The sequence below is a fragment of the Anser anser genome (assembly GCF_964211835.1).
Source record: "Anser anser genome assembly, chromosome: 12".
In the NCBI taxonomy this organism is placed as follows: domain Eukaryota; kingdom Metazoa; phylum Chordata; class Aves; order Anseriformes; family Anatidae; genus Anser; species Anser anser.
The window spans coordinates 14,842,088-14,869,473 of NC_139733.1; the positions used below are offsets into that span (position 1 = coordinate 14,842,088).

The following is a 27,386-nucleotide window of genomic DNA, read 5'->3' on the forward strand; positions in this document are numbered from 1 at the left end:
TTTCCCAAAGCTGAAAGGGGCCGCTTGTTTTCTCTGCTGTAGCTGATGCTGGGTGCTGCTTTACCCTCTGCAGCAGCCTTTATGGGTTTTAGGCTGTTTTCAGCTTGGCTTACAGGCGAATCTAGATCCTTTGAGGGGGCTTAAAATAGTTGGCATATTTATGCTGGCAGTGCAGCGGGGCTGTGTGATGTGAGGGCTGTTGTGTCTGCTACGTTGTGTTATTTCTCGCTGCTGCTGCGGGTGTGGATGATTCAGCGCCTGGGATTAACCACTGCTGCTGCAGCAGATTTAGGGATCGATTTATGGTGGAGGCTTCCCGCAGCATGGTCAGGTGCACGTTAAAAGCGCGGGAGGATAAGCTTGGATAAAATACTACAGCTATTGGGGAATTCCTCTGTGATGGTTGTTCGGGGGTTTTGTTTTAGTTTTGCTCAGGATTTTTCTTTATTTAGGGAAAACCTGTTGCCTTGCTGATTTGGGATGGTGGTGCTGGGTTTTGGACCCAAGGTTTCATCCTTACAGCATCCCTTGTTCTGCCTGCGCTCCCCATTTCTGCCTGCTCCCCCTGGGGTGACCCGTGGGCTCAGGTAACTGCTGTGAGCTGTGGGTTGGGAGCTGTGCTGGGGCAAGCCCCGCTGTCTGAGGGCTGAAGAGGCTGTCCACGATAGCCCTTTGTCACACCACACAGCTCCAGCAGAAATGTTCCCCCCAAGCTGTCTGCAAAACCACTGGTCTGCTTTAGAGAATGTGGAAAAAATGGATACAAAGGAAATCGTTTTTATGATGCAAATGTATCCATGATGATGGGTAACCCAGGTAGGAGTTGGAAACAGATGCTCCCCCACCACATCCTAGCTGGAACCACACCGGACAGGGGCTCATGGGGCTCTGCCTGGCTGGGTTGGGAAACATTTTGGTCTGCATATATTGACCTGTGTTGCAGCAAGCCATCCCTGCGGCTGCCTGGCCTTATTGTGGCTGCAAGGGACAGAAGGGGGCTGGCAGTGGATGGGGGAAACTACCCAGGCCAGAGCCTCCCTGTGCCATGTGGCAGAGGGCCTGGCGTTGCCATGCTTGTGGGAAAAGGCTGGATTATGCTTGAAAATAGAAGCGAGAAGACAGTGTTTCATAATTATATATATTATTTAAGAATCAGCTAGAAAACCTCTCACAAAGTTTTTGGTTTGAAGACAGAGAAATAAAATACCCCAAACTGACCCATGGCCATGGACTAGGGCAGCTAGGCTGGAGCCTGGCCGGGCGTTTGCTTGCTTGCACGCTGAAGCTGCTTGCACAGCACTGCTCTGAGCACCGTGTCCCCACGCCTAAACGCCGATCCCTGGGAGCGGGCAGCCACCGTCAGGCTGTGTGGCTGGGCTAGGGGGCTGCAATCAGTCCAGGGATCTGGTGTCCCCACGGGACCCTGCTGGGGTCCATGCAGGAGTGCCACTGGCGTGTCCCCGCTAATCCTGCTTCTTGGGGGCGCAGCCCTCCATCTCCAGCAGCTCAGGCCAGCCATCATATTTATTTGTTTTCTGGTCGTTTTTGATGTGCTGCAGGAGCAAATGAGAGAGAAAATAAATGAGGAGAAAATGAGAGAGAAAATAAATGATGAGGTTGGTGGCATGGGGCAAGTTTCGGGCATGGCAAGCTTGCAGATAACATCGCTGGCCAACATCTTCTGCAGACAGGTGGGTGAGACGTGCTACAAAGAGGGGGAGAGCTGGTAGCAGACGGGGCCACGTACCTCTTCAAAGGGGCTCTTGCCTTGCAGCCCTTTTGCCCCTAAGAAGACCCAGTTGTCCCGAAAGCCCAGATGGTTTATGTAGCTGCTGCCCAGTGCCAAAAAAAGTTTCCGTGTTTTGTCATTCATCCTAAGAGATGGGAAGAAGTCATCAGAGTGGTGCTGGGTGGCTTTCCCCTCCTGCTGCTGGCAACATGTGGCTGCAGGAGAGGAGCAGGCAGCAGCACCCCCAGCTCCAGCCTGGCTGCTGGTTTTGGGGCAGCCAGGCATTGCTGCTAAGGACAAACTCACTTTGTGGCAGCGTCATCGTAGGTGGCCACCAGTATCACAGTGCCATCCTTGATCTCTTGGAGGAAGGTCTCCAGTTGTGTGACATCTGGAAGAGGGGAGCATTAGGAAAAGGAAAAGGGATTTAGCAGGGATGTGCATGGTCAGTGGGAAATACGCTGTTAGTGCTGGGGATAGCCAAGGTTTGGGGTCGAGGGCATGGGGAGGGGTAGTCTGTTAGATGTGGCATCCCTGTCTTGTGCTCCACCGGCCAGAGCTGGGCTCTCCTATAGCACCTGGTGCTTTCCTGCTGTCACATAACCGCAGGAGGAATTTGCTACTAAATGCTGCTCACTAGCTGGGAGACCTCATCAATGTGAATTTACTTCCCAGCACCAGGAGCTAGCCTGGGTTTCGGGCAGGCAGGGCTGCAGAGTTGCCTGCCTCATTGTAGCAGCTTGGGCTGTATTGCAGGAATTATTCCTCATCCTGCATCTGCGGCGCGGGATGCTCGAGTCCAACGCCCCATCTAGTGGCACAGGAGCCGACTGCTGCCTCCTGCCTGAGCGCCGCTCGCAGCAGGGTCTTGCTCACAGTATGCTGGAAATCTCATGGTGCTGGTGTTCCTTCTTAAAACCCCGGAGTTACTAAGTATGAGTTTCACAACCAAAAAGCACAAAGGGTGACAGGTCCCTGGAAAGGCTCAAAAGGCAAGGGGTAAATCAAAAGCACCTTGTTAGTTTTCTTAAGCATGGGATTTTGAGGGGTCCTGCCATAACTTTGGGGTTCGGTGATAGCAAGAACAGTGGGATTATCAACCAGGCTGTGAGTGAGTGCTGCCCTGCTCAGGGCATGTTTTGCTCGTAGGAAAAGTGTTTGAAGCCTTCAGGGCAGGAACACGGTCTTTGCTCTGCTCCCCGTGCCCGGCCTTGCTGGGGCTGGGGCCTGCATCGTGCCTGCCCCCGCACTGGTCACTGCCCCCTGGGCAAGGCAGGGAACAGGCAGCTGCTTACCCAGCACCAGCACTCCAAAAGGGAGGTGAAAGCCACAACATGTCAGGACTGGTGTAAGTGAATTCAAAAGGCAGCCTCTCTCAGGCCTCTATTGCCCCGGTTTATTCAGTTTAGTGGAATTTTGTTTTTCAGGCTTTTACGTTTGTGGAAAAGGAGCGAGAAGCCCAGCTCAGATGTAGGTGCATTACAAGGAGTCCAGGCTCAAGGACCTGGGGGAAGCCATGCTTACACCACCCACCAAAGCTAGCTGGTCAAAGTCCATCGGACTTTATCACTAAATACACAACAGAGTCGCTGAAGTGCTGGTGGCTGCAGTGCCTGTATGAGCCTTGGCTGTGAGCCGCCAGCCACCAAAGCCACTGTGCTTACCTCCGGAGTACATGTCGAAGGAGGCTGTTTTCAGGAGCTGCCCACTTGTTCCTAAAAGTTTGAAATTCAAAACAGAGCACAGTGAGCTTGAGTCTCCTGGAGAAGCTCACTTGGGTCTCAGCCCTGCACAGACATGTTGGTTGACGACACCCTAAACCTGGCTGTCCAGAAACCCTGACACGCTGCCTGGCCACCAGCCCTGGTGCCCTGTTCCCTCCCGGGCCATGAAGGGGACCCTGGCCGTGCCTCCTGCCCAACTCACCATTCACCAGGGCGATGTTCAGGCCCCTGCCGATGTTGTTTTTCACGTTGCTCATGAGGCTGGGAAGGAAAGCAGAGACCACCAGTGAGTGCAGGGATGCCCTGGGGGTGCTGGTAAAGCAGTGTGACGGGGATGTGTCAGACTGAAACATCCCCAGGCCCCGTAGCAAAGAAAACCATATTTTGTTTGACCACAAACATCAACCTGCTCGGCAGAGGCCGAGCTTGCTCTGTTCAAGCCATGGCTGCAAATTTCCCCCTTGCATGCTGCTTACACCTTATCATTGAAGCAGATGGAGGGTCCCACCACATTTGCGGCGCCGCTGATGATCTTGAAGGCAAAATGGTTGGTGGGGCAGCTCCGCTGGTTCCCGCACTTGTGCCGGGGCAGCTGCTGGCCTGCGAGGGAAGAGAGAGCTGCGGGCGGGGAGACACCGGCCACAGCCCAGGGCCTGGCGCTGGGGCATGGTGGTCGCTGTCGGGGTGTGCTGTGGGGGTGATGGCCGGGCCAGCCTCGTCCTGGGGCTGGGGCCAGCTGTGTGTTTGAGGTTTACAGTGATGGGGCTTGGGGTGGGATGGGATGAGCCTGGGTCGGGCATCGCTCTGTGTGTGAACAGAGGGCGCACGAGGCACATGCCACAGGGTGCGTGCCAGGGAGCGCTTGGCACCGGCACCTATTCACGGCCTTTCCCTTGTGGGTTTCCTGCCCTGACTTTCCCCATTCTCAGCTGGGGTGGGGCCTGGGGCCTTGCTACCCGCATGGGGCCCTCACTCACTTCCTACAGCGTGTGACCCAGGGGTGTTTCTGCCTGCCAAAGGCATTGCTGCTATGTGCAGTAATGAAATTTCTCTGCATTGGGAGGGTGGGAAATAATTCCTCTTGAGAGAGGAATCCTCGAGAGCAGCTATCACGCTTCCACGATCACCCTTAGCCCCGGGGCGGTGTTGTGCAATGAAGACAAAGACAAGAGCGGTACTCACTGCTCCTGGGCTTGCCGGTGGCACCTGCGGACACCAAAGGAGCAGTCAGACACCCCAAGAGCTGCTGGCTCTCCAAACCCTCTCCCCACGGCTGTGAGCATCCCCAGAGCTGGCTACCCCGGAGCCGGTTCCCACTGCTCTGTCCCCTCCGTGCCCGGATAAGCGGAGCTGGGGGACGCAGCCCTGACCCAGGACCACCCGCACGCTCCCAGCCTCACCCAGCCAGCTCCGCAGGCTGATGGACCTGCCGCTGCGCTCAAAGTACGTCTGTGCGATGAACCAGCAGCCCAGCAGCGTGGCGAACAGTGCCAGGAACCGGATGATGCCTGCCAGGTGGGAGAGGAGATGGTGAGAGTGGGTCGGGGCCGGAGCATCCCCAGGGGCTGGTGGGGACTCAGTCCGTGTGTCCCCAGGTTCCCCATGCACGGGGCGACCCGTGTGTCACAGGAAGGCAGCTAACATTCCTTTTTTCATCCTCTGTAAAGACTCTGATCTCTTAATTAATGTCTCCAGAGTGAGTGGCGATACTCTGATATGCATTACCCTTCTACTGGGAGGCACTGTTAATGCTCAACTCTGCGTTGAAGTAAATCTGATAATTAGCTAGAAAGCTATGTAAATCCAAATATTTCCTATGTTCCCAGCGCTGGGAGAGCTGCTGTCCCCCAATTAGTCACTAGCTACAGCTGAGCAGCTGCTAATACAAATGTGATTGGCATTTGGCTTTAAAGCAACACTCATCGGAGCAAAACGTTCCGGTCCTGCATGGAAACAGGGTAGAAAAATACACTTATACTGCAGCTGAATGGCTCTTATGGAAGCAGGAACCTCTCAATAGCCATCTCGTCTCAGCCTCAGAGGGTTTCACTGGGAAAAATACAACAGGCTGAAATTTACACAAATATTGTAAAAACCTGATGCTTATACAAAGGCCCTTTTTTTTTTTGTGACACTGGAAGGGAAGGTCAGGGTAGCTGGGCTTGAAAGGAGCCATGCAAATGAGAAATCAGCATAAAGAGCTGTAGAAGACAGGACTGAGAAAAGCAAATGTCTGTCCTCATCCTTACCTGCCACCCTCATGGTGGGGGAATGCAGCAAGGGGGCTGTCACAGGTCACACTTCACCCTGAGCAAGGAGAAATACCATGAAGCATGGCTGTAATCCATGAAAACCAGACCAATATTCGGTGAAAAATTAATTGCTCTGTCAGGCATATTTAGCATGTATAAGCAGTATTAGCAGTAACTAAGATCAGTAACTAAGCGAACCACAGATGCAGGAATTCCTGTCAGGAACGTGCTTGGTTCCACCCTGATGTTGCAAAGTCCCAGCACATTAGAGCAAGTGGTGTCAATAAACTGGCTTAGTTTTGCATACTCTGGGTTATTCCCTGCCATTCAACGTTACTGCCTCCTGAACTGCAATTTCCTCCCTAACTCACTCTTTCATATTCTGCTGAAAAGCAAGAGCACAAGTAGTGTATGTGCAATCACAGTCCTGCTGCATTTCCTTCTGGGATGATGCACGGTAAGTTTCAGATACTGGTGACTGACTGCAAAATGCCACTGACAGCCTGAGGTTGGGGCTGTGTGGTCAGAGACACCTGCAGGAGCAAAATCTTCTCTTTTAATCAGAAAGTGAAGGAAAAAAAAACCACCACACACAGTACCAAGGGCTGGTTTTGTGCCTACATCTCTCCCCTTGGATGAGCTGACACTTATGTCCCTCAGATTTATAAAATCAGTGCTGGGGCAATGGTGATGCAGCTGTGAGAATGATGAGAATAAAAACGCTGATGAGAAGCATGGTTTGGGAGCAATTCCCAAACTGAGCAGAAATGATGCCCCTTGTCCAGAAGGTGCAGTGTCCTCACCCATGTGAATTGGGAGCAGTTGCAGTGGGAGCACAAACCATTTCCCACCCGAGTCCACCCTCCTCTCTGCTGCTGCCACATCCCCCATGGAGGGGACAGCACCGCCACCCATGGGGACCCGCTCCTACCTTCGAAATTTGGGGTCACGGCGTGGTGCACGTCTGTCCTGGAAACCGTCCCGGTGCTCTAAGGCAAAGTCTCACCTTCTGGTGTGTGCTTAGCACCTGTGTGCTCAGAGCTAAGAGGCTGGTGCCAGCTGAAGCAGCCTTTTAGCGGGGCTTGGCATAGCGCATCTGTAAAAGAGCTACACTGAGAGTTGCTTTTCCTGTTTGAAAGGCAAATAAAAAGCAATGGGTTGTAGCAGGGCTGGGCTGAAAGTTGCTTTCAGGCTCCTGCGTCATGAGGAAGGAAAGAAGAGTTTTGTCTCCTGCCCAGCCCCACTCTGGGTCTCCTCCCAGTGCCTGTGTTCAGGGAAAATGCCTGTGGCCACACAATTCACCCCCACAGTGCCTCGTCCCCTTGTGTCCCCCTGGGTGGGATGGATGCAGCACCCCGGGCGGGATGCTCCTCCCTTCACCTCCCCAGCACCCTGGGGTAGGTGGCAGTAACACCACAGGGGGTTGGGGGCGGCCTCTGAAACAAGGACAAAAGCGATCTGTGTAGCAGGAGGGAAGCTTCACCCGCAGCCCTTCCCCATGCCACCTTGTCCTATCCCTTCCCAGCCCCATGGCTCCGTGTCCCTGAAATCCCCCTCTGCGAGTCACAAGTCCTCGAAGTTGGTATTGGGTTGCACTCACGAGCTGGCTGAGCTCCCCAAAAATGCAATGGGTAAAGCCCGGAGATGGCGACCATTTCGGACCTGGGCCATGATTTGGACACAAAAAGTGGGGCAAAACTCCACTGGTTTTGCAAAATGTCCCCGTTGCGTCCCAGCCTGTGCAGGGGCACTTGGCCGGGTGCACAGCGCTTTGCCAAACTTGTCGTTTGCTATGCACGTATTGATCTAATTGTAGAGGGAGAGAAATGGAAAAATAAACCGATAAACACTACCACTTTAGGGAAGTCATTTATTTATTTGGGCTATTTATTTTCACCTTAATCCCAGATAAAATTTATTGGGTGAAGTCCCTTGGTGGTGAAATTGATGAAACCTGATTGCATTACAAGAGGGCAGCCCTCTCCTGGGATTCCTATTATGTTCTCTTTTAATTGTTTGGATTGATTTTGTTTTTTTTTTTTCTTCTCCTTCTTGTGCTGGAAAAAAACACTGTGTTCTGCTGTCTGCCCGAGCCACCGGCAGGAGAGGGAGAAAGGGAAGGAGCCGCGGAGGAAGGTGGGTGATAACCAGAGTTATTTGTCTAATAAACCTGAAGCCTATTTGCTTAAAAACCATTCTGGGAACAAAAAGGTTCTCCTGCAAATATTGCTAAAGAGCTCCGTGACGTTTTAAGGCCTGCGCTCCACCCAGAGCCTGCTCAAGGCTGCGGTGCCGCCTGCCGCTTGCCAGCACCCGCAGCCCGGGGGCTTTGCTGGGACGCAGCAGGTGAACAAACCCCACATGTCCCACTCTCCTGGCATGCCCCTGACCACGAAGGAGCCTGTGTTTTGGCATGGGGTCGAGAGGAGGGATGGGGCTGAGGCTCCCAAGAGGGAAGGTGGCTCTATGTCACTCATGCCTGCACCCTGGGCGTCACTGCTCCAAAAAACAGGGTTTTCCTGTGAAACTTCATGCAGGGCCACATCATGGGGGCTGGTGCGGAAGGATGGGGGATGCCACGATGCTGTTTCACCCTCAGAAAGAGTCTACCTGACTGCGCTATGCTGAGTTACTCACCGGGAGAGGGCTGCTTGCCAGAGGGCTCGTAAATTCCTCAGCTCGTAAAAATGCTTGGCTGCATCTGCCAAGCCGCTCGAGAGCTGCCTTATGGCCAAATCCCCCCCGTGCCAGTCGGCAGCTGGGCAGGGCGAGGACCTGAGCTGGCTGCGGGAGCCAAGAAGGACGTGGGGCTGTGGGGCCCAGCCGTGCCCAGGAGCGGGACCGCAGCCAAAGTCTTGTGCTGGCCACTCCGTGCAACAGCAGGACCCGGTCCCTCTGTAAGCCTGAAGCAGAGCAGATCAAACCCCAGCCCTCCCTGCCTCGCAGCACCCCCTGGTCCTCATTTTTCTGCTGGGACTCCCCCTGGAAGCGTCCCCCCTGCCTTGGGGTGTGCCTGCAGGAACCCCGCCAGCCCCGGCTCTGCTTGGCTACTGCTCCTGTGCCAGAGGCTGGAGGCTCCCTTCTCAAATCAGCATTTATTTATCCAGAAACAGTCCTGAACTCTGATGGAGTCCCGAGTTAACTGTAGGTATGGATTTAGGTCTTTTTCTTTTTAATCATTTATTGTTATTATTATGTTTCTGAAGGAAGCAATCACTCCCTGGAGACTCCGGCACTACAGTTAACACTGGAGGACGAATTCATTTTCCAAAGCTGAACCACATTTACCTGGCAACTGAAAACAAAAGTATTCCCATTTCCTTCTTCCTTCTCTTTGCTGTTCCCTTCATTCAGAAGAAGCCAGTGGCTTCTGGTGGAGCTTTGAAAGCCGCGCTCAGCACGGTCCCACAGCAGCAGCAGTACTGCTGATGGGACACGGGGTGGGTCTGACACCGCTGGGGCTTTGCTGGGATGGGAAGGGTTCGATGTCTGTAAAAGGGATGTTCACATTGGGGTGACAGTTGCCTTTGGAAGGAAACATTATCTGCGGTGAGCCTGGGCTTAAGCGGCGCGGTCTGAACCAGAAGCCTCCTCCCTTTCCAGGGAAATATTCTTCCTATTGCTGTGTTCAGCTGCTGGCAGTGCTGGCTTGGCTCCGTGCCCAAGCGCCCCAAGCCCTGGTGCACTGCAGCACGTGGCCCCACTCTGTCCCGCTGCTTCCCACCCACATAGGAGCTGGCCCACATCGTCACAACGAAGAAACCTGGTTTCATCAGCTGGTCCTAAGACATTCCCCTGAAAGCAAGGACAAATGTGAGAAGCTGCTTGCTTTCCTGGAAGGAATGGCCCTGGCGCTGGGAGCTCTTGCAGGCTGGGTCCTGCCCCGTGTCCCCGATTTTGCCCCCGCACTGCGGCACACAGCAGAAGGGGCACTGAAAGCCGGTAATGCTGGGGAATGCATCGAGCTCCGTGAGCGGGGCATTAGCCTGGGCTCGACTCAGCGAATAATTAACTCGTGCGGTGCAACGAAATTACATCAGTCTCATCTGCAGGCTCTCCACCGGGAGGCTTTGGCATGAAATGAAGAAAGAGAAATTAAGAAAAAAAAAATTGATGTGATATCAAAAAGCCGCCAGGCCGGGGAAGGAATAATCTGGGATGCGAGCTCACAGCACTGCGGTGAGTGCCACGGGCGCATCGCCCTCAGCAAGCTGGTAGGCAAGGAGCTGCTCACATCCTCCTCTTCCTCCTCCTCCTCCTCCCCATGGAAGCCCCCTGTGGGTGGCTGGGAGCTGTGGGGCCTGGAAAAACCCCCAAGAGCATCACCACACACATCGGCCGTTACATATAGCACCTGGAAAGGAAACAGCTGGCTACTTCTCTGGTCAAACACCAGCCTGCATTTTCCTGCGTGCTAGGGATGCGTTATTCACCCACAATAAACACCAGGGTGTGATGGCATTCACTTCTCTCCTGCTTTTGCGCACGCGGACAAGGTTTGTAGCCAGCAGCGTCTCATTACCCAGAGAATGAGTCACGTCGGCAAACTGATAACGCACCCCGTGGCTTTCACTGGAATCCCGGTGATCCTTTGGGCAAAACGCTGACAGGGCACAAAGCTTGAGAGGAGGCCTGGTGCCAGTGTTGGGCACGAAGGTGGAAATCTGGCTCGCCAGAGGGGCTGGGTGGGCGCTCGGTGCCGGCGTGTCTCGCTGCACGGCAATTGGTGGTGCTGTTGTGCAGCGCACCGGCCGCCCGCTGCAGCCCCAGCACAGGCCCTGATGCTTGGAGCGGGGAATAAATAAAGGAAATCATAACTGCTTTTACCATTAAAAGAGAAATTAGCTCGTGCAGTGCTAAGCCCACAGTTTGCAGTCCTAGCGCAGCCAATCCATTTTTATTGTTTTGCAGGACTCCTCTGCAACTGAACGATGACAAATACCGGGAACGAGGGTGGTGTAATTACTCTGTATTAGCAGAATTCACAGTATAGACACAGATCATAAACATCCATTGATTATTCTTAATTTCACATTTTTAGCATTCAGAACTGCAGCAATTACACCTGTCCGAGGAAATTAGCTTCTCTTCCACCTGCCCAGACCCTCAGCCCTGCCCTTCCTTTAACGCAACTTTGTTCCCATTGAGCACAAATCCCTCCCCATATCCACACCCCCGCCCTGCAGTCCCCAAATCCCTCCGGCTCTGCAGCCCAGGGCTCGCTCCTTTCACTGCCAGCAGCCTCAAAACACAGATGGGTGCCCACGGATATTCATCACCATGGGACCACAGCTTCACTTCACCCAGTTTTGCTGCCACAGCGATTAATGGCGTGGGTGCCGCAGGGATGCCCCAGTGCTTGCTGTCCCTTGTGTTTTAAGCATTGTCTTTTTTTTTTTTTTTTTCAAAACATGGTTACAGGCTAGATCCCCAAAAACTAATGTGCACCCACAGTGAAATCGTGATGGGGGCCTCTGATTCCAGCCCCATAAAGCCAGCACCTTCCCGGGCAGCTTGGCAAGAGGGTCTGACGGAGCTCAGTATTTTCTCGTTACAGAGCACAAGTGGTATTAAAAAATGATTGTAGGTATAAATTATGAATGTTTGCATGGGAAATTTCTAACCCTATTAGTATCATATCATTAAATTTGTTTCTCACGCGCAGGCAGTGATTTCATTACGAAGTGTAGTGGAGCATAATGCCAGCTCTGCAGCGCTGACTTGGGCAATTAATGACGAGAGGGGGGAAAATCACGTCCTTCGCCAACGGCCGAGCCTCTGGGCCTTGCCGTTTTGCTTTGCCTGTAGTAAGTACGGAGGGGTGGTGGGCAAAACACCACTGGCCAAGTGGTGCGCTTCGTGCTCCCAGATGTGCACTGGGGCATGAAACTCGGGGAGAGGATGATAATGATGATAAGAAGGAAGAGGAGGAAGAAGAGGAAAGGGAGAGGAGGAGAGGAGGAGCAAGCTGGTTCCCAGCCACGGGCCACAGTCTCTTGAGTTATTGCAGACCTCTCCTTGTGATGCACGCAGCAGTTCTGGTGCTTTTCTCTATTTTGACATGATTTGCCCAGCCTGGGCTGCGGCGTTGCAGAGGGATGAGGGTCTGAGCTGCCCCTGCCCCGATGCACTTGGTGTGGCAGAGCGTTATTTATGCCAGGCTGCGGCCACCAAACAGCAGCAGCAGCAGAAGTTTTTTATTGTGCCTGTTCCTAGGACGCTGAAGAAAGATTATGCATGCTTCCACCACACCAGCTTTTTATTAGATTGCAGGCAGGGGTTAAACTGATCCTTGTCAGCACAAATATAATGCCCAGGGTGATGGGAGCAGCATAAATCGAGGACGAGAGGTGGTCGCTTTACCACTGCTCTCAAGCAAGCTCTGCTGTTTTACTGCATCAGCCGCTTTTTAATTGGGACATTTCCCTCTGGCTGGGGGTGTCCTTCCCTTTTGCCAGTGAGGTGCAATAAATAAATTGGGGAAGAGGCAGAAGCCGAGGGGAGGTGCAGGGCAGGGTGCAGGTTGGTGGCTGCACCAAAACCCTTCCAAGCCCCAGGCAGGCCCCGATGGCCCCAATTTAGGGGGCACTGGAGCATGGAAGAAGGGCACCAGGGTGCTGCAGGGCTCCTAGGTGAGGAGTCCCAGATAGCCTAGGGCTGGTTTTAATCTCCCAAATCTCTTTTATTGTAAGACCTAAAGTGCAGACAGGTTATTCAATGAAGAGGTTGCGGTGCAGGTGTGACGCGGGTGGATGTTGTCGCATGCAGAGCCATGGCCCTGGAGGTACACCCGGGTGTCACCGAGGCACAGCCAAACTGGCCCCACATTAGCCAGAGGCAGCTGTTCTTGGCCCTCGTTCAGCAGAGTGAGTTTCTTTGTGGTTGGTTCTTCTGTTTCTGTCATTGAAAAGCAATATTCGAGCGAGCATACGGTCGTCCTGCACGCTGAGCTGGCCAGATTTGCTTATCAGTTATGGCAGAGCAGGGCTTTGGGGATGAATCGTCTGAATGCTCCAAAACTGCTGCTATTTAGTGCAATTAGGCAGAGTGAGGCACTATGGGGCTGCCTCAGGGAGGGGACAGAGGTGGGAAGCACGGTGACACCTGGATCCTCAGATGGGGGAGCCTGCATGGGAATGAGGTTCGGGGGAAGCTCCCTGTGCTTGCAGCAGAGGAAATCTTGCCTCTGTGTTGCCAGCAAACCCCACTGATCCAGTAAAGCATCACAGTGCAGACAGACTGTCTCTTTAAAAAGTGCAAATGAAATTAAAAGTCTCTACTGAGAACAAAGCCAGTGGGACTTTTTGCATCCATTGTTTTTATTGTATCCTGTAATATTTGTAAAGTAGATCACTTTTATCAAGGGAGCCTAGCTTTTCTCCCAAGCTGTAATTCTTAGACTTCTTAGAGAAGATTTCTGCTCACAAAGGAAATAAAAGACAGAAATATGACACTCCCTGACATTTGAACATGCTACCAAGAATGGGAAGGAAAAAGAACAAACTCAGAAAGTCTCGTTTGTGCGGCAATCAACTTTAAAAAGTCACCATCTGCTACGAGTTACCACCCGGTGTAACTGCATCTTCATTGCGTGGCAGAGAGCAGGCAGTAGCTCTGGTTGCTCTCTGCACCCGCTGGGCTGGTTCTGGCGCTGTGCACGTGCCGGGTGCCCGCAGCAGCTCCTTGCTCCAGCTCCGTCTGAATGAAGGTGCCAGTAGGAGGGATGTTTTGGTGTTGTTTATGTTATGCTACAGTGTCAGCTTTGTGAAAAGTATAAAGGGCAGAAGAAATGACCAGAGCTGGAACGAGGGACTTGGCTTGGGTTTAAATATAGAAACCTGATTTTTCTTGCTTGCTGCTAGCCTCCTTGCTGCCCTCCCCTCCTGTCCCCAATGACATTTCTTGGCATCTTAGATCTCTTTCTGTTTTTTCCTTGTTGATCCTATCATAACGGATCATAATATTATTAAATTATTTGCCCTATGTAACTTGAGTAGCACCCACCTTGCATTTTTTTGCCTCATTTTGGTCTTCTAATGCTTGCGGTCTCCTAGAAAGATTGCTAACTTTTAATACAAAAGTTCCCCATCAAATTTCATGTCCTCCATCAAGACCCCTCTGGGCTCAGGTGGTGCTGAGCACGTCTGAACCCTCTCTGCTTCTACTGCCCCTTGTCGCACTTTCTTGGCAGCAGTGATGGTTTCACTCCCACCTCTCCATGCACAAAAGACCCTGGTATGGCAATGCAATTGCACACACCATTTCAAGTCTTTGCTTTCTTTGCTGAATTGGGACCTGAGCTATATTCTCAAGGTATATCAGCAGAAAAAGCATGGAAGCACTTGTGCAAGCTATTTCTGCACCGTCTTCCTTGAGTTTCATATGGCAGCACCAGAAGCTGGGAAGGGTTTGTCTGCGCTGTGTTCCCATCACTGTGCAACTTTAGCATGTTGGAAGGGTCTGCTTGGGTCAGAAGCAAGGCTGGGCCTGGTATGCACATATATAAACTCTGTAGGAGGCACAAACCGATGCTCAGAGGTCGGAAATGAGTAAGGGAGAACACCCATGAGCTAGCAGTGAGCAGCAGTGAGGTTCCCCTGTGTCTGTCCCACCAGTGAGCCTCATGGCTGTCCGTGTGGCTCTGGGTTTTTGAGCTGGTGCACCCGTACTGCTTTGGGAGCAACAGAAAGCCCTCGGGGCCATGGTGCTTTGTGCCTGGCAGGGAAGAGCCTCCTTTGCCCTCCCCGGACTGGCGGCAGGGCAGCAGCGAGCGCTTGGACACCGCGGGGGTGCTGTGCCGAGGCCCTGGGGCCCAGTGGCTGGCTGCTGGCCGGTGCTGCGGGATGTGAACCTGCCTCTGTTCGCTGCTGGTGTTCTGTCATTGCCCCCCAAATCACCTCATTTATCACAAAATGAGGCAACTCTTTAAAAGCTGAATGAGGACCCAGTACAAAACGCGTAACCAGCCCACAGAGAGGCAATTGCCAAGGGTGGAAATGGCCGATTGAAGGCAAGGTTTATGTTTTTAAGCTTCTTTTAAGTAGATGATAAACCTCAAGAAGTTTCAGAAAGCAAAGGGGCTTTGGCATGGTGACACTGCCTTGAAGGACGCCAAATAACATCTCTATTTTTCCCTGTAAATCAGCTGCCTTGGGAAGCCACATTATCATTTCGTTGGTGACCTGCTTTGGATTTATCGCCAGGAAAAATCGACATGCACTGAATTGTCTGTAATCCTTTCTCAGATGGAGGGCGATGAATGAGCCGGGATTTTGTTTCTTTGTTGAGATGAAATGTAATTACTTTATGGGGTTTGCATGGTGTGTTAAACTCTGCCAGTATTAAAGTGTGATACAAGTTATAGAGCTGTGCCGGTTGCTGGAGATTTATGGAATAAAAGGTATAATTTCACACTTCACTGCATTTTATTTTGAAGTTGAATGTTGACGTGCTTTTCAGTTGTTTAGATGTGTTTGTTTAGCCTTTACTCTGGGCTAAGACAAGTATGCTGAGGGATTTGATGAGTGAGGCCAGTGCTGCTTTTCTTTCTGATGGAGGAGCCAAAGAGCCCCAGCCTCATAGAGAAAACGCACCAACATTTCAAGCATTATGGTCTTAGAAGGTGGAAAGTCTTTCTGCTGCCTGCTCTTTTTCCACAGTTTGTGTTTTCTCAAGAGTTTTGCTCCACACCTGAAAGGAGGTTGCAGCAAGGAGGGTGTTTGTCTGGGGACATAGTTTAGTGATGGGACTTGGTAGGTCAGGCTGATAGTTGGACTTATCCTGAAGGTCTTTTCCAACTGAGATGATTCTCCACAGAAGGGCAAGGGCTGGGGATGCAGCCTTATGAAAGCCCTGGATGTGTCCCAGTATGGCAGAGCCAGCACTGAGCTTTAAAGCCAGGGAAAATGCTGCAGCAAAACCGGCACAGCGCCTGTTGGTGAGCGCCGTGCCTCCGCACCCTTCGTTAGAGTGGCCAGTGCCTTGGTATAGGCAATGAACAAATGGTATTAATATAATTTTCATGTTTTCCCCCACTAATTCCCTGAACTCATCAGCCTTTTCTGGCAATTATATTTCTCCCTTGTGCTGCGTTTCAACTGATTTATTATTACTTCACAGAGTTTACCATCTCCTAGGCCTTCTTAAACATGGAAGGTGTTGTAATGCACCAGAAAAATGAAGGGTGCAGCTTTAAATACCCAATAGTGGGCAGACACCAAAAAGTCCACTGAGAGGCTGAGATGGGAGGAAGGAAAAAATACATTTCTCAATACGCCTAAGTACTAGGAACAGAGAGAGAAATGTTACGTTAATCCAGGAGCTTACCTGCAAGCAGGCTACACCTGCAGCTTCTGTACAAGGGGCTCACATCAGTTTCGAGCTGTAATTCACATTTCACAGCCTGCACACTGCTTGTGCCAGCTCCTGGCCAGGCGGGATCCTGGCAGCCCTGGTGGACGGACGGACGGATAGCGGTGGTGCCGCTGCCTCGCCATCAGGGCTGGCCGGAGCCATGTGCTGCTGCCACCGGGATCCTGCCCAGCCACCCCGTGCTGATGCTGCACGTCACAGCAGCATCTCCAGCTCAACTGTTTAATAAGGGCTCGCAACTGTTTTTTCAGTCAGACAGTGTCTATAATTATTTTCTTCACAGAGTAATTTTGGTTTCATAGGTAAACACCAATCTCAGCAATTTCCACTCTTAATACACAATCTGATTTAGAACTAGGCATCCGCTGCCTGCTAAGTAGTTATGTGTTACAGCCAAGCCTGCCTGACAGCCTTCCTCATCACTCTTTATTTTCACCTATATGTAATAACCATCAGCTGGGGGAGGGAGGAGTTACAGCCCACACCCGCGGGGGTCCTGAGCACTTTAACAAAGTTTAATTACAGCATTAGCAACGTGGGTGAGGCATCCAAGTAAACAGGTCATAAATCAGCCCAGGAAAGGGGCAGAGCCTCCTGCCTCCTACACTGACTATGGTGAGTAAATGGTGCCCTGGGTTGTTGCTTTGGGACACCCAGGGGGTTTGCAGGTACAGTTACAGCCACAGATGTCCCCATGTGTCACCTCCACGTCCCCAAGCTGTGCACAGAGTGCCAGAGCCCCCCCGCCCTGCGGTGCTGCCTGGCCATGAGCCAGCCCTGCCTGCTGCCTATGAAGTGCTTCTCAACCTTCTGCAGACCCCGCGACCGCCCCGCTTGGTTTTCCTACAGATGCGGAGAAGGGCTGCGGCACGCACATTGGTTTTTCAAGAGGAACTTTGGGAATTTCCGTGGAGACGTGGTAGCAGGTGGTGTGGTGCCCACGGGAGGGGGGGTGGCACCAGACGCTCATCCAGAACCACTGTGGTCAATAAACCGTGAATTAAGAAGGATTTACATGATAGTCCGTGAGAGCCGTTTAAGAGTTGTTAGAGTGTGCTCAGTAATCCAGTTATAAAAAAAAAAAAGCCAATACATGTGCTTGATGAAAGACTGTAACTGCTTTAAAATATGGTTATGGGCTATTGCACGAAGGAGAAACTAACTTAAATATTCACAGACTTTGAATGCACTTGGCTTTATCATGTGTTACAGTGATTTATGCGAGACATAAAAAACAATTGTCAAAAATATGGAAGAAAAATTCCAAGCCAAAAGCACCGCCATTCATTCTGAATAGCAACGTGTTAATGCAGGGGAAGGGAAACAGCAGCACTGCAAATGGAAAGGGAACGTTCAGCAAACAAAACTCTTCATTGGAAAAGCATCTCCGCAGAATGATAATTATCCATTAGCTTTGAAATAACCTCCAAATTAATAGCTATTTTCCTAGCATCCAAATGTCGCACATTTTTCCAAAGAAAACAAATCTACCAAGTGCGATTGTATCTCTTATGCTTTTTATGTTCATGATTGAGTCAAAATAAAGCCTTGTTGCAGACAGAGAAAAAGACGCATTAGAAGTGTAAAAGGCTGTAATTCAGTCAAGGTTTCCTAGTGGCATTGCACAGCCACTGCAATGGAAAGGGAGCCCCGATCCTGAATTAGTGCCTGAAGATTTTGTGCGAAATCCTTCATTGTTAAGGGGCCTTGTCAGTTCGCATCAGTGCAGTCTAGAAGGTGTCACACTGCCGTACATTTTAATCCCAGGGCACTGAGTTTGCAGCTGAGAGGGACTGCAGAGCTGGAGGCACCAGCAGGGGAAAGCAAATTCATAAATCGGCACCATCATCCTTATTTCCTTGGAAAATTTCCTTGAGAATTTCAAGGGAGACGTGGATGGGGCCGGGCCAGCCCTGCCAGCCCCGCATCCTCATGGCACGGGGACTTCCACAGCGGTGCTCCGCAAGCAGCCTCGCACTGCTTCCTATGGCTCAGTTCGATGACTCCAGCTATAAGCTTGCCTGTGGAAGTCTCTTTCCCATTTTAACAATGCATCGTTAACTTCTAACAGTGCCGAAGTGTTCCCACTCTCACATTCAGCAAGCTCAGCACACAAAGCAATAGCCAGCCCCAAGCAGGTACCAGTGCCTCTGTCAGGGCACGTGTGCCTCGCAGGGGGCCCTGGAGGGGAGCAGTGGGGCTATGCGAGCCGACACGCTCCTCTTGTGAGCACCCGGCTCCTGCTGCCTCGGCACACAGTCTGGAAATTGACAGAAGATGTCAGTAAAAGACAAGTCCTCTGAATGCCTCACAGGCCGATCAGACGTTTCCCTCTGTTGGCACGTGAGGATTTACAGGCCGTGCTAAATAACATGCAGACAGCGCCAGTGGTCGGGGTGACCCCCAATGGTGGGTGACCCCAATTGGGTGACCCCCAACGCAGACATTCAGCCCAGATAATTACAGACCCTTAAGTAGCAATAGCTGTCTGGACCCATGCTGTTAAACAGCGTTGGACTCCTGCGGTGTAGCGTGGAGAGGCCCCGGGGTGCAGCGTAAGGCCTAGCCCTGTGTCCTGTCCCTGCTCACAGGGATTCACACCTGAAAGCAGGAGAACAGGGCTGGAAGCTTGGAGCTGGGGTGGAACACCTGCCAGACCCCACTAGCCAAAATCTATCTGTCCAGGGCTGGGATAACAAAACTCAGTGCCACCGCGTGTCCAGCACAATAAACCCATTGAGACTTTGGGATTCCTCCTCGCAGACCCCTCCCAGGCTCCCACGAGAAAACTGCAGCCAAACTCCTGCATGGGATGTTTCCTGAACTGTATGAACTCATTAGAAAATTACTCAGCACAATAATAAATGCAGCCAGAGCTTTGCCTTTTTTTTTTTTTTTTTTTTTTTTCACATCAGGTGGTAAAACAGTAGCTCTGAATAGATTGCCTGCACGAAGGCTTTTGCCTTTAGCACGGCAGCAGCAGATGGCCTAATAAATATGCAGTGCTCTAAGACTACACTTGTAATTTCTGTGACCTAAGCTTTTTTGGTCTCCCACACAGATAAAATGCACAATCATCCATAACAAACTTTTTAATAGATAAAAAACCTAAGCAGTGTAATGTAAGCGCTGTTAGAAGTCCACTGGCATTACCCGTGCAGCAGCAGTTGTACGAGGAGCCTGGCTGGTTTGATTTATGGGAACATACTGCGGCTGCCCCTGGTCAGAGCAGAAGCCCTGCTATCAGCACACCAGGATCTTTCCTCTGGCAGGGGAGGATGTCTGCGAGGAGTGGGACAAAGGCACTGACTGTCCCCAGGAGCACTCCAGCCACACTGCAGACGTGGGGGCTTTCAGTTAACAGATTGTTAGGATTTTCCCTCTGTTGTTTTGCATCCACGTGCCTTTCAAACCTGTGTGCTCTTCAAAACTCCTGGAGAAGAACATTATGACAAGAAGAATGTGATAACAAATATAAGGAGCCTGAGATCTGCTGGAGAGGCCGCAGCTGCAGCGATGGACCACCAGTTGCTCAGCCTTCAGCAAACTGGTCAGCGCCTCTGCAGCCACCCAGACTGGTGGCCTGGAGGTGCCAGCACAAGGGCTGCACCGGCAGAGGGACGTATCTGGGCCACATTTGGACAAAACTAGGAAAACAACCTTAACACAGATAATTTTTCCACTTGAAAGCTGCCAAGCTTGGAAACAGAACTACTTTTAGAGTGGTATGATGAGAGCAAAATCCTGCACAGGCCTTCACTCGGCAGGCTGCGGCCTGTGACCCTGTGGCAGCTCAGGGCTGTTTCTGGGGTCTCACCCAGGGCGTTAGCATTTTCGCTGGTAATAATCCCTGCAGCAGGATCCCGGAACATCACAGCGAGACCTGCCTGTACAGCTGCTAACAAGCAAGTTAAACACCAAATAAGAACAAATGACAAGTATTGTTGTTACACTTACACACTCCCATGGGTATCATGAAGACAAGCTTTCAGTGTATCAGGGAACTGAATTTAAATAGTTTTTTTTCAAAGTGCCAAAAAAGGTGGCAGCTAAGGATGCCAAGTTACTATAGTAACCATGAGAAAAGTGGTGATTATCAGCAATACCACACAGAAAAGAGAGACTGGATTGTCTTTTCATTTTACCCATAGTCCATTGCTTAAAAATAAGCCCTTTTCTAATATAAAGAAATACCATGGAAAAAAATTTGAATATGAAATATGAATATTATGCAAAATGATTTTCATGGAGTTTTCAGCCTGTGCAGTCTTGCCATTTGACCCAAAGTTTAGAGGATGCGCTCCTAAATGGGGTGTTTGATGGGTGAAGGATATATGAATAATAAAGAATTACTTCTCATGTCTTCTTACCTAGTAACCACAGCAGCAGAGGGGAAGAAATCAAGGCTGGTGTCCTACTGCGAGCTCCTTAGGACAGAGTGTGTTCTCTGTTCGGCATAATGAGGCCAGTGTGTACACACAGCACCCGGGTTCAACAGGGGACAGTTCCGCAAGACTGGAGATTACAAGGTGCTAGCAGCTGCTCGGAGGAGAACGTGCCAGATCCCACAGGGCCCATGCTGCCTGTTCCCCATGCCTCATTGCCACTGCAGCCCGCAGCGACCTAAGGGCTGAAACCAGGATATTTGGGCAGGCTTTGGAGAAATCCTTGAAAGCATAAACGGGCCTAAGGCAAAAAGAATGGGAGGAATAGGGAGAATCGTTCCAGAGGGACAGAAACACACGGCTCTGGGCTGTGTCTGGAAGGTGCTTTAAAGGTTTCTCCCCCCTCCTGAACTGTCTGAAAGCTGGTTGACTGGAAGGAGGTTTGTTTGCACCAGCTGGAAACGAAGCAGAGCTGTCTGCCTCACCTGCCACGTGTGGGGAACAGTGAGGCCTGAGGGACAACTGCTTCACCTGAGATCTGCTGACTCCTGCAGGTTCATCAAGCTATTTTCAATTCCTCTTGCAATGCTCATCTAGGAAACATTAATTAAGCCTTATTAAAATTTATTGCATTTCAAAATTTCTGCTCTCAAAAATCATAACTGATGCTGGGTCCGTAGACACAAATGCCTGCAGACAGTTTAACCTGGAACTGTTTGCCCAGGCACATGTTTTTTTACCTGTTTGAAAGCGCACCATAGTGGGAACGATGTGTCTCTCTTGGACTAACACCACTGCACACAACTGCTGGGAGCAAATATATGTGCTCTTTGTAACTTGCCATAAATGCTGGCCTTGAGAAATTGGCTGAAGCATGCGTGTGTACCAGCAGCGCTTTAGTTCTAGGTTCCCAGGATGATGATTACGAAAAACATCGGGAGCAAAACTTGCAGCCCTTGTAGCTAAGCCTTCCGTGCTGCTCTGCTCACAGATGTTGCTCACAGCGTCAGGGCAATCAGTCCCCATGGATGTTGAAGACATAAAGCTGCTACCTAGAATGCAAAGGGCAAGGATCCCAAACTGCTGATTTTGAAAAGCAGGACTTACCTGTAAAATGCTACCTTGCTAATGACAGGAAAACACAGCGTATCTGGACTTGCTGTGAACCTGCCTGGAACAACAGGCTCGCTCCAAACTTAGTTTTGCTACCTGCCTGCCTCCTTATCCCATTAAAGACAGGGGTGAGATTGGAGTTGCCAAGGGCTCTCTTCTGTCCAGCTCTGGATGCCCGTTTACAGACTGCTATATGTGACACAGCAGTGACTGCCTGCTGTGAAGCCAGGACGTGTCTGCCCCAAGTCACTGGCAGACCATCCGCTGGCCCTTTGCAGACATCTGACTCTTACATAGCGCACACCAGCTTGCAGACACTCTGAAAGAGTTATTTATTTACAAAGTAAGCTGTTGTCTCAGAAGCATCAGTGACCCAGTCTGGATTCACAGTGGTGCTGTAGCACATCCAATCATTCCTGTGAGACATGGGGCTGTGAAAGGAAAATTAACAATACATTTTAAATAGCCCTTGCCTCAAATACAGAGAACACGGTCCTGATCACTAAATGTTGGTAAACAGAAAGCAGTTAGATATGTACAAGCATGCACAAGTTAGGATCTGATTTTTGAAGGGCAAAATTATGATTTCATTGAACTTTTAAACTGATTATGGCATTAGCAAGAACAGATACAAATCTTTCTGGGAGAAGCAGGCTAAGGCAGGGTAAGTAAATTATCTCCACACAGTATCTGTCTTCCCGTGGATTTCAGTGCTACTCGAATCAATTTGTGATGATATGTTTGTACCTGCCACAGAAGCCAAATACACAATCTGATCTTATGCCAAGCCACTATTAACAACTGCATTTCCAATTGATTCTAGGATATTCATTAACTGGCATCCATAATTACAAATAATTTACAGACATAACATTTTAAATCACTTGCCAGTGAGCTTACTAAGCTTACTTTATGACATTCGAATACATTATTCTTAAAAATTCACTGAGTAATCAACTTGCAAATGATTACTGTGGAACAGCACTGGATATAATCAAGTAGAAACTTCGAGCAATGTCTATAGATCACTTTTGCCATGTGATGTTGACATCCCCTTTAACTGTCTCTATGAAACTGTTATGTACTGAACTGGTGGACTCCAACGCTGCTCCACTAACTCAACTACATTACAGCTTCTCTCCTTGGACTTCTTGTTTCATAGGCAGTCCCTGCCCCGCACCTTTTCTCCAATACCAGCCAACTGTTTTTCTGATGATTTATTTACCCTTTGAGCAAGTGTCCTGTTGGCTGGGGGGGGTCACTGGGGGCGAGTCCCTCTGCTCAGCGTTGCAGAATCTCCCCTGCTTTGGGGCTGGGCACTGCTTGGAGCCAAGTAACAGCCGTGGCACTGCAGAAGCATCAGCATCAGGTTAACTGCTTTCTTGAGCAGACAAAGCTTGACACATTTGCATGCACAGTATTTTATTCAGTTTCAGGTGCTGATTTTACTTGCAAAGGCTACATGTGGTCTGGTTTATCTCTATAATCTTTCTTCATGCTCCACAGGGATATTATATGTACAACGGAAAACAATCACACCGTGATGCAGGCAATTTAAATCTCTACGTTGGAACTTTGGGCCTTGAAGTTTGGGGCCTTCACTGAAAACTGCACTGAAAGCCAATACAGACAGGAAAAATAAATTATCTTCTTTTATTGCAAGGTATAACAGAAAAAGAAATACTGTACTATGAGCACAGCTTCACATATGAATCATACACACACCTTCTTACTTCACATGGAACAAGGCTCCAATTCGTGAGTGTTGAAACAATCACTCATTGCTCTTCTTCAGGGCTATGTTAAATTACAGCAGTAAAGTAGACAGTAGCTGGTAATCTCAGGGCCTGCTGTATTTACCCTGTTGTGGTCTAGTACAAACTGCCTGTGTACACACCTTACAGTGCACTGTACTGTACACACTGTAACACCCTACAGCTTTGACATCATCTCATTACTGTAATATGCAATAGTAGGGAATTTCTCGAAGATGAGGAAAATACTGCTTTTTTTTTCTGATGACTAAAGGGAGGGAGGGAACTTATTAAATAGATGCCTTTGAACAATGCATTGTGTATTTTAACAGTACAGAGGGTAAGATAGCTTGGAATCGATTAAAATTATCCAGTAAGCAAGTAATGAAAAAAAAAAAAAATTATTTGAGTCAAAGCATAATTTACAGATGAACACCACAAAAGCTCTTGATTCAACTTCATTTGTTCCCATGTAGAACCTTTGAGTATTGGAAATAAATTAAACTAACAAATAAATGTCTTAGCCACAAGGAACTTTTATGTGATGTGATTTTCCACTGCATTACAACTTAATGTGAAACTATAAAAATAAGACACTATTTACATAATATATTCATTTGTTTGCAAAACTGTTGGTTAATTCATGTTTTAAGTTACATGATAAATTATACAGCTCAGTCACACTTTACAAACAGTTAAAAGATAAAACCCTTCTGGCTATAAAATAATGTATCTCATGATCTGACTATGCCAATTCATAGTACTTCCCAGAATTTGGGTCAAAGTAACAGTTCAGACATGGATCATACAAAAGAGTCAAGACTTCCTCATCTTCTTCAGCATTGAGGTCATCTTCACCTGTGTGAAGTGTAAAAAGTAAGAATAAATTACTTTCATTCACTTTGAAAAATAACATGGAAATAAATACCTTTCTATCAAATGTGACAGAATTTCTCTTTAAATTGTATAATCTTTTGACTTTTGCATTGTTACCTTCAAGATAACTGCAATTCACTTTCTTTTTTTTTTTTTAACATACATTTCTGAAGACTTGTCTTTAGTTGAGGTGAAATGATGTCATTCAGAGTTTGCTTAACAACTGGACTATACAAAGTCCAAGAGAGCCGTTCATCAGAAACACCTTTACTCATAGTGCATCAAAGTATTCCTAAGTGATATTCTTCTCAATGTTCACTTCGGAACTAGAAAGACAAGTCAATCTATATTTAAGGCCTGTAAGAATCAAACTATGTATTATTAGTACATTCTATATGGAAACCCAGAAAATTAAGCAGCACAAAAATCTTTATTTGAAATATTCTTGCTTATCATGTTGGTCTCACAGTGACTGTGTTGAAGTGTGTTAGCATACTGTGTAGTATTTATAGGGTATTTATTATTGCTAGTTTTACATCTGTTACATTTAGGTAGTTAAGTATATTTCATTAATTGTTCTTAGGTTGAGGAAGAAATCATGTGACAAATAAGTCTAACAAACTTACAGCAAAGTCAATATTGTTGCAATAAATGTGCTCATATTGACTTTTCTTTGACAATGAGCTCTTTCATTGTAGGAAGCCTAATAAAAGCCAAAGCTAGACTAAAAGAAGATACGCGGTGTTATCCTGAGATAGCACATTTAACCATGCATGTAAAGGTATATACTCCAATTCATATTTTCAGATGAGGTTTGCTAGTCATAAATAAAGATGTCTGAAAATTAAAATAAAGAAAAACTCTTTTTTTTTTCTTTTCTTTTTTTTCTCTTTAGTAGAGCAAGGTAGTGTAGTATCCTAACGGCTCATAACAAACCAACTGTAGAACTTCTAAGAAATGCAGCTGAAAACTACCTTCTATAGAACCTGTAAGTATTTTATTTCCTCGTGTGTTTTTACCATATTGCTTAATGACATCAGAATGTCATAAAAAATCTTTTTTATTGGAGAAAGATGTTAACCAGGGTGAGTCTCTGGAACTTCAGATCAGAATGTGAAAATAAATTTTCAGTTCAGGGTAGTGACTGCATACTGCTCTCAGTTACACTTAGTTAATACACACCAAGTGCATTCCTTTTTATGATGATGAAAGTTTCCCCATGGATTTCACTCGGTTTTTACCCACTGAGAAACAGGATGGAATTCCATGGATGAAAATTTAGCAGCATTTCATGTCAGTAAAAGGAAATACTGCCTTTTGAGCGTCTACTCACAGTAGAAAGCAGTCTTACTACAGGCAAAAATACGAACTCCCTATTTAACTATATTGCAACCTGATTTTTCAGCATTCCATTATTTTTAAAACAGTGACAAAAATTTTGCAACTTACAAGTCTCCCATTGATTATTTTTAACGTAGGGGAATAGATAAGAATTGGGTCTTCCTCTGCTTCACCTGCTCAATACAGTGACAAAACAAAGTTCTGGTACCTCAGATAACAGAGTCCTGAATCTTTCAGACAGTGTATTCACTTGTTTCTTACACTCAGCTTGTAAATTAACTCTAAACATATGGGATTTTAATGTGTAATTTCTGATATAAAAAATCTGTACAAAAAAGCCTGCAATATCGGAGAGGAAATAAGATTTTTCAGACAATAAAAATTTTAGATCTTGATTGTCTAAAGCTATGTAGAATCCAAGAATGTTTTTAGGTTATAAAAGGTTTAGGTAGAAATGAATTCTTAGCCTAAAATACACTGATCAAGCCAGACAGATTTTTATTATAGATGCTTTATATACGACAGGAAATCATAGCTGAATGCTATCTGTATCTGGAATTTCACCATAAATGTTCGCAGGCTGCTAATACAAACTGAATGCTTTGTATGCCCTAACACTTCATAATAAGTAATGGCCTGTTATGCTAACGGCGGCAGTTTTACAACACGCAGAATCTATTTACAGGCAGGATCACACAACGATATATGGGTTAGTTACATTATCTAGAGACCAGAAAGTAGGTTGGTGCATTTAATGCGTACAGAAGAAGTACGTGCTTTATTGTTTGGGAAGAGATCTCATTATTGTTCCCTCAATAGCACGAACAAATGCAGTCAGAAAGAAACTAGGTCTCACTGTAACCAGAAGTAAAAAGGTAAAGCTCATTTGGTGCCCTCCTTGCTGTTGGTCCCGTCACCAGACCTGGCAAGCTAAAAAAGGTTAACCGAGATACTTTGATTGATGTTGCTTTTGGGAAAAATGATTCAGTGCAGACAGTTTGGGGGAACCAAACATCTTTTCCTACATTTCACATGACGGTAAACAAGCAAATGGTGTTCGTGCATCGTTCCCTCACAGAGCTTTACTTTTCCACCTGAAACCATATTGTTATTTCCACTGAATTCTTACTTTTATTATTTTGTGCTTCCTGTCTATGCTTCTCCTCAAAATCCAGGGCCAAACTAACCGACAAACAAGTGCATTTCAAAGAACATTTCCCTAGCTGCTGATGCTCTGCCACCATCCATTCTTCTGGGGCCTAAGCAGCTCAGGATTGCATGAAAAAACCTCTTGGCAGCTTAATTTGAATATCATAGTGAAAGCAAAGTGGAAGCTTTTGTTCTTAAATCACTGTAAAATTAAACAGTATTTTCTGCAGCTGTTAAGGCTAGAAAATAACTTGATTTTAAATGAAAACTTGCCAAAGTCTGTGATATACTTTATAAAGGGATGAGTACTTTTTTCTTCACTTGAGCTGAAATAAGACTGAAGACAGTACCTCTGAGAACCTGTCTAAAAAATGATATGCTGCCCCACTGAAATCATGGAGCTATTGTTTTTATAGAGAAAGGATTTTTCTCTACCTGTATAAACCTGGATATCAAGGAATTGAGGCAGGCAGCAGCTTTTTCTGAACATGGAAACAAACATACAGATAAATGTGTTGTTATTTGGACTATGTTAACACTAAGTGTTTACATAGTCACCAGTCTGAAGAACTAAAATAAACAGTTGCCTGTTTCACAGAAATACAATTTTTCTTGTATTCTAGCTTTTAATGTTAGAAAATGGTTGATAGGAAATCTCACTCTAAAATATGGGGATCATAATCTCACCCTGG

At 48.2% G+C, this 27,386-nt stretch overlaps 2 protein-coding genes across 9 annotated transcripts in view; both read right to left on the reverse strand.

Moving 5' to 3' along the window:
* Nucleotides 1-1,124: 1,124 nt before the first annotated feature.
* FAM3D (FAM3 metabolism regulating signaling molecule D) lies at nt 1,125-6,825 on the reverse strand. Its single transcript, XM_083795606.1, has 10 exons — nt 6,637-6,825; nt 5,703-5,760; nt 4,854-4,961; nt 4,636-4,659; nt 3,930-4,053; nt 3,656-3,714; nt 3,394-3,444; nt 2,036-2,120; nt 1,748-1,874; nt 1,125-1,553 (listed from the first exon to the last, which is right to left on the reverse strand). The coding sequence occupies exons 2-10, from the start codon at nt 5,713-5,715 to the stop codon at nt 1,464-1,466; spliced, it is 681 nt and encodes a 226-aa protein (XP_083651732.1). The 5' UTR covers nt 5,716-5,760; nt 6,637-6,825; the 3' UTR covers nt 1,125-1,463.
* A 16,888-nt stretch (nt 6,826-23,713) lies between these two features.
* CFAP20DC (CFAP20 domain containing) overlaps nt 23,714-27,386 on the reverse strand; it is a 72,392-nt gene continuing 68,719 nt past the window's right edge. For all 8 annotated transcript variants that reach the window (XM_083795844.1, XM_083795846.1, XM_083795842.1 and 5 more), the window contains one exon: nt 23,714-24,186. In XM_083795844.1, the coding sequence (XP_083651970.1) occupies nt 24,074-24,186 (113 nt within the window). In that variant the 3' untranslated portion in view covers nt 23,714-24,073. The remainder of the gene's footprint in view (nt 24,187-27,386) is intronic.

Coding starts and splice junctions, on each gene's coding strand:
- FAM3D (XM_083795606.1), bottom strand. Junction 3,715..3,929: donor ATCTGCTTCAATGATAAGGT/GTAAGCAGCATG, acceptor TTTCCTTCCCAG/CCTCATGAGCAACGTGAAAA. Junction 1,875..2,035: donor TACGATGACGCTGCCACAAA/GTGAGTTTGTCC, acceptor CCCATCTCTTAG/GATGAATGACAAAACACGGA.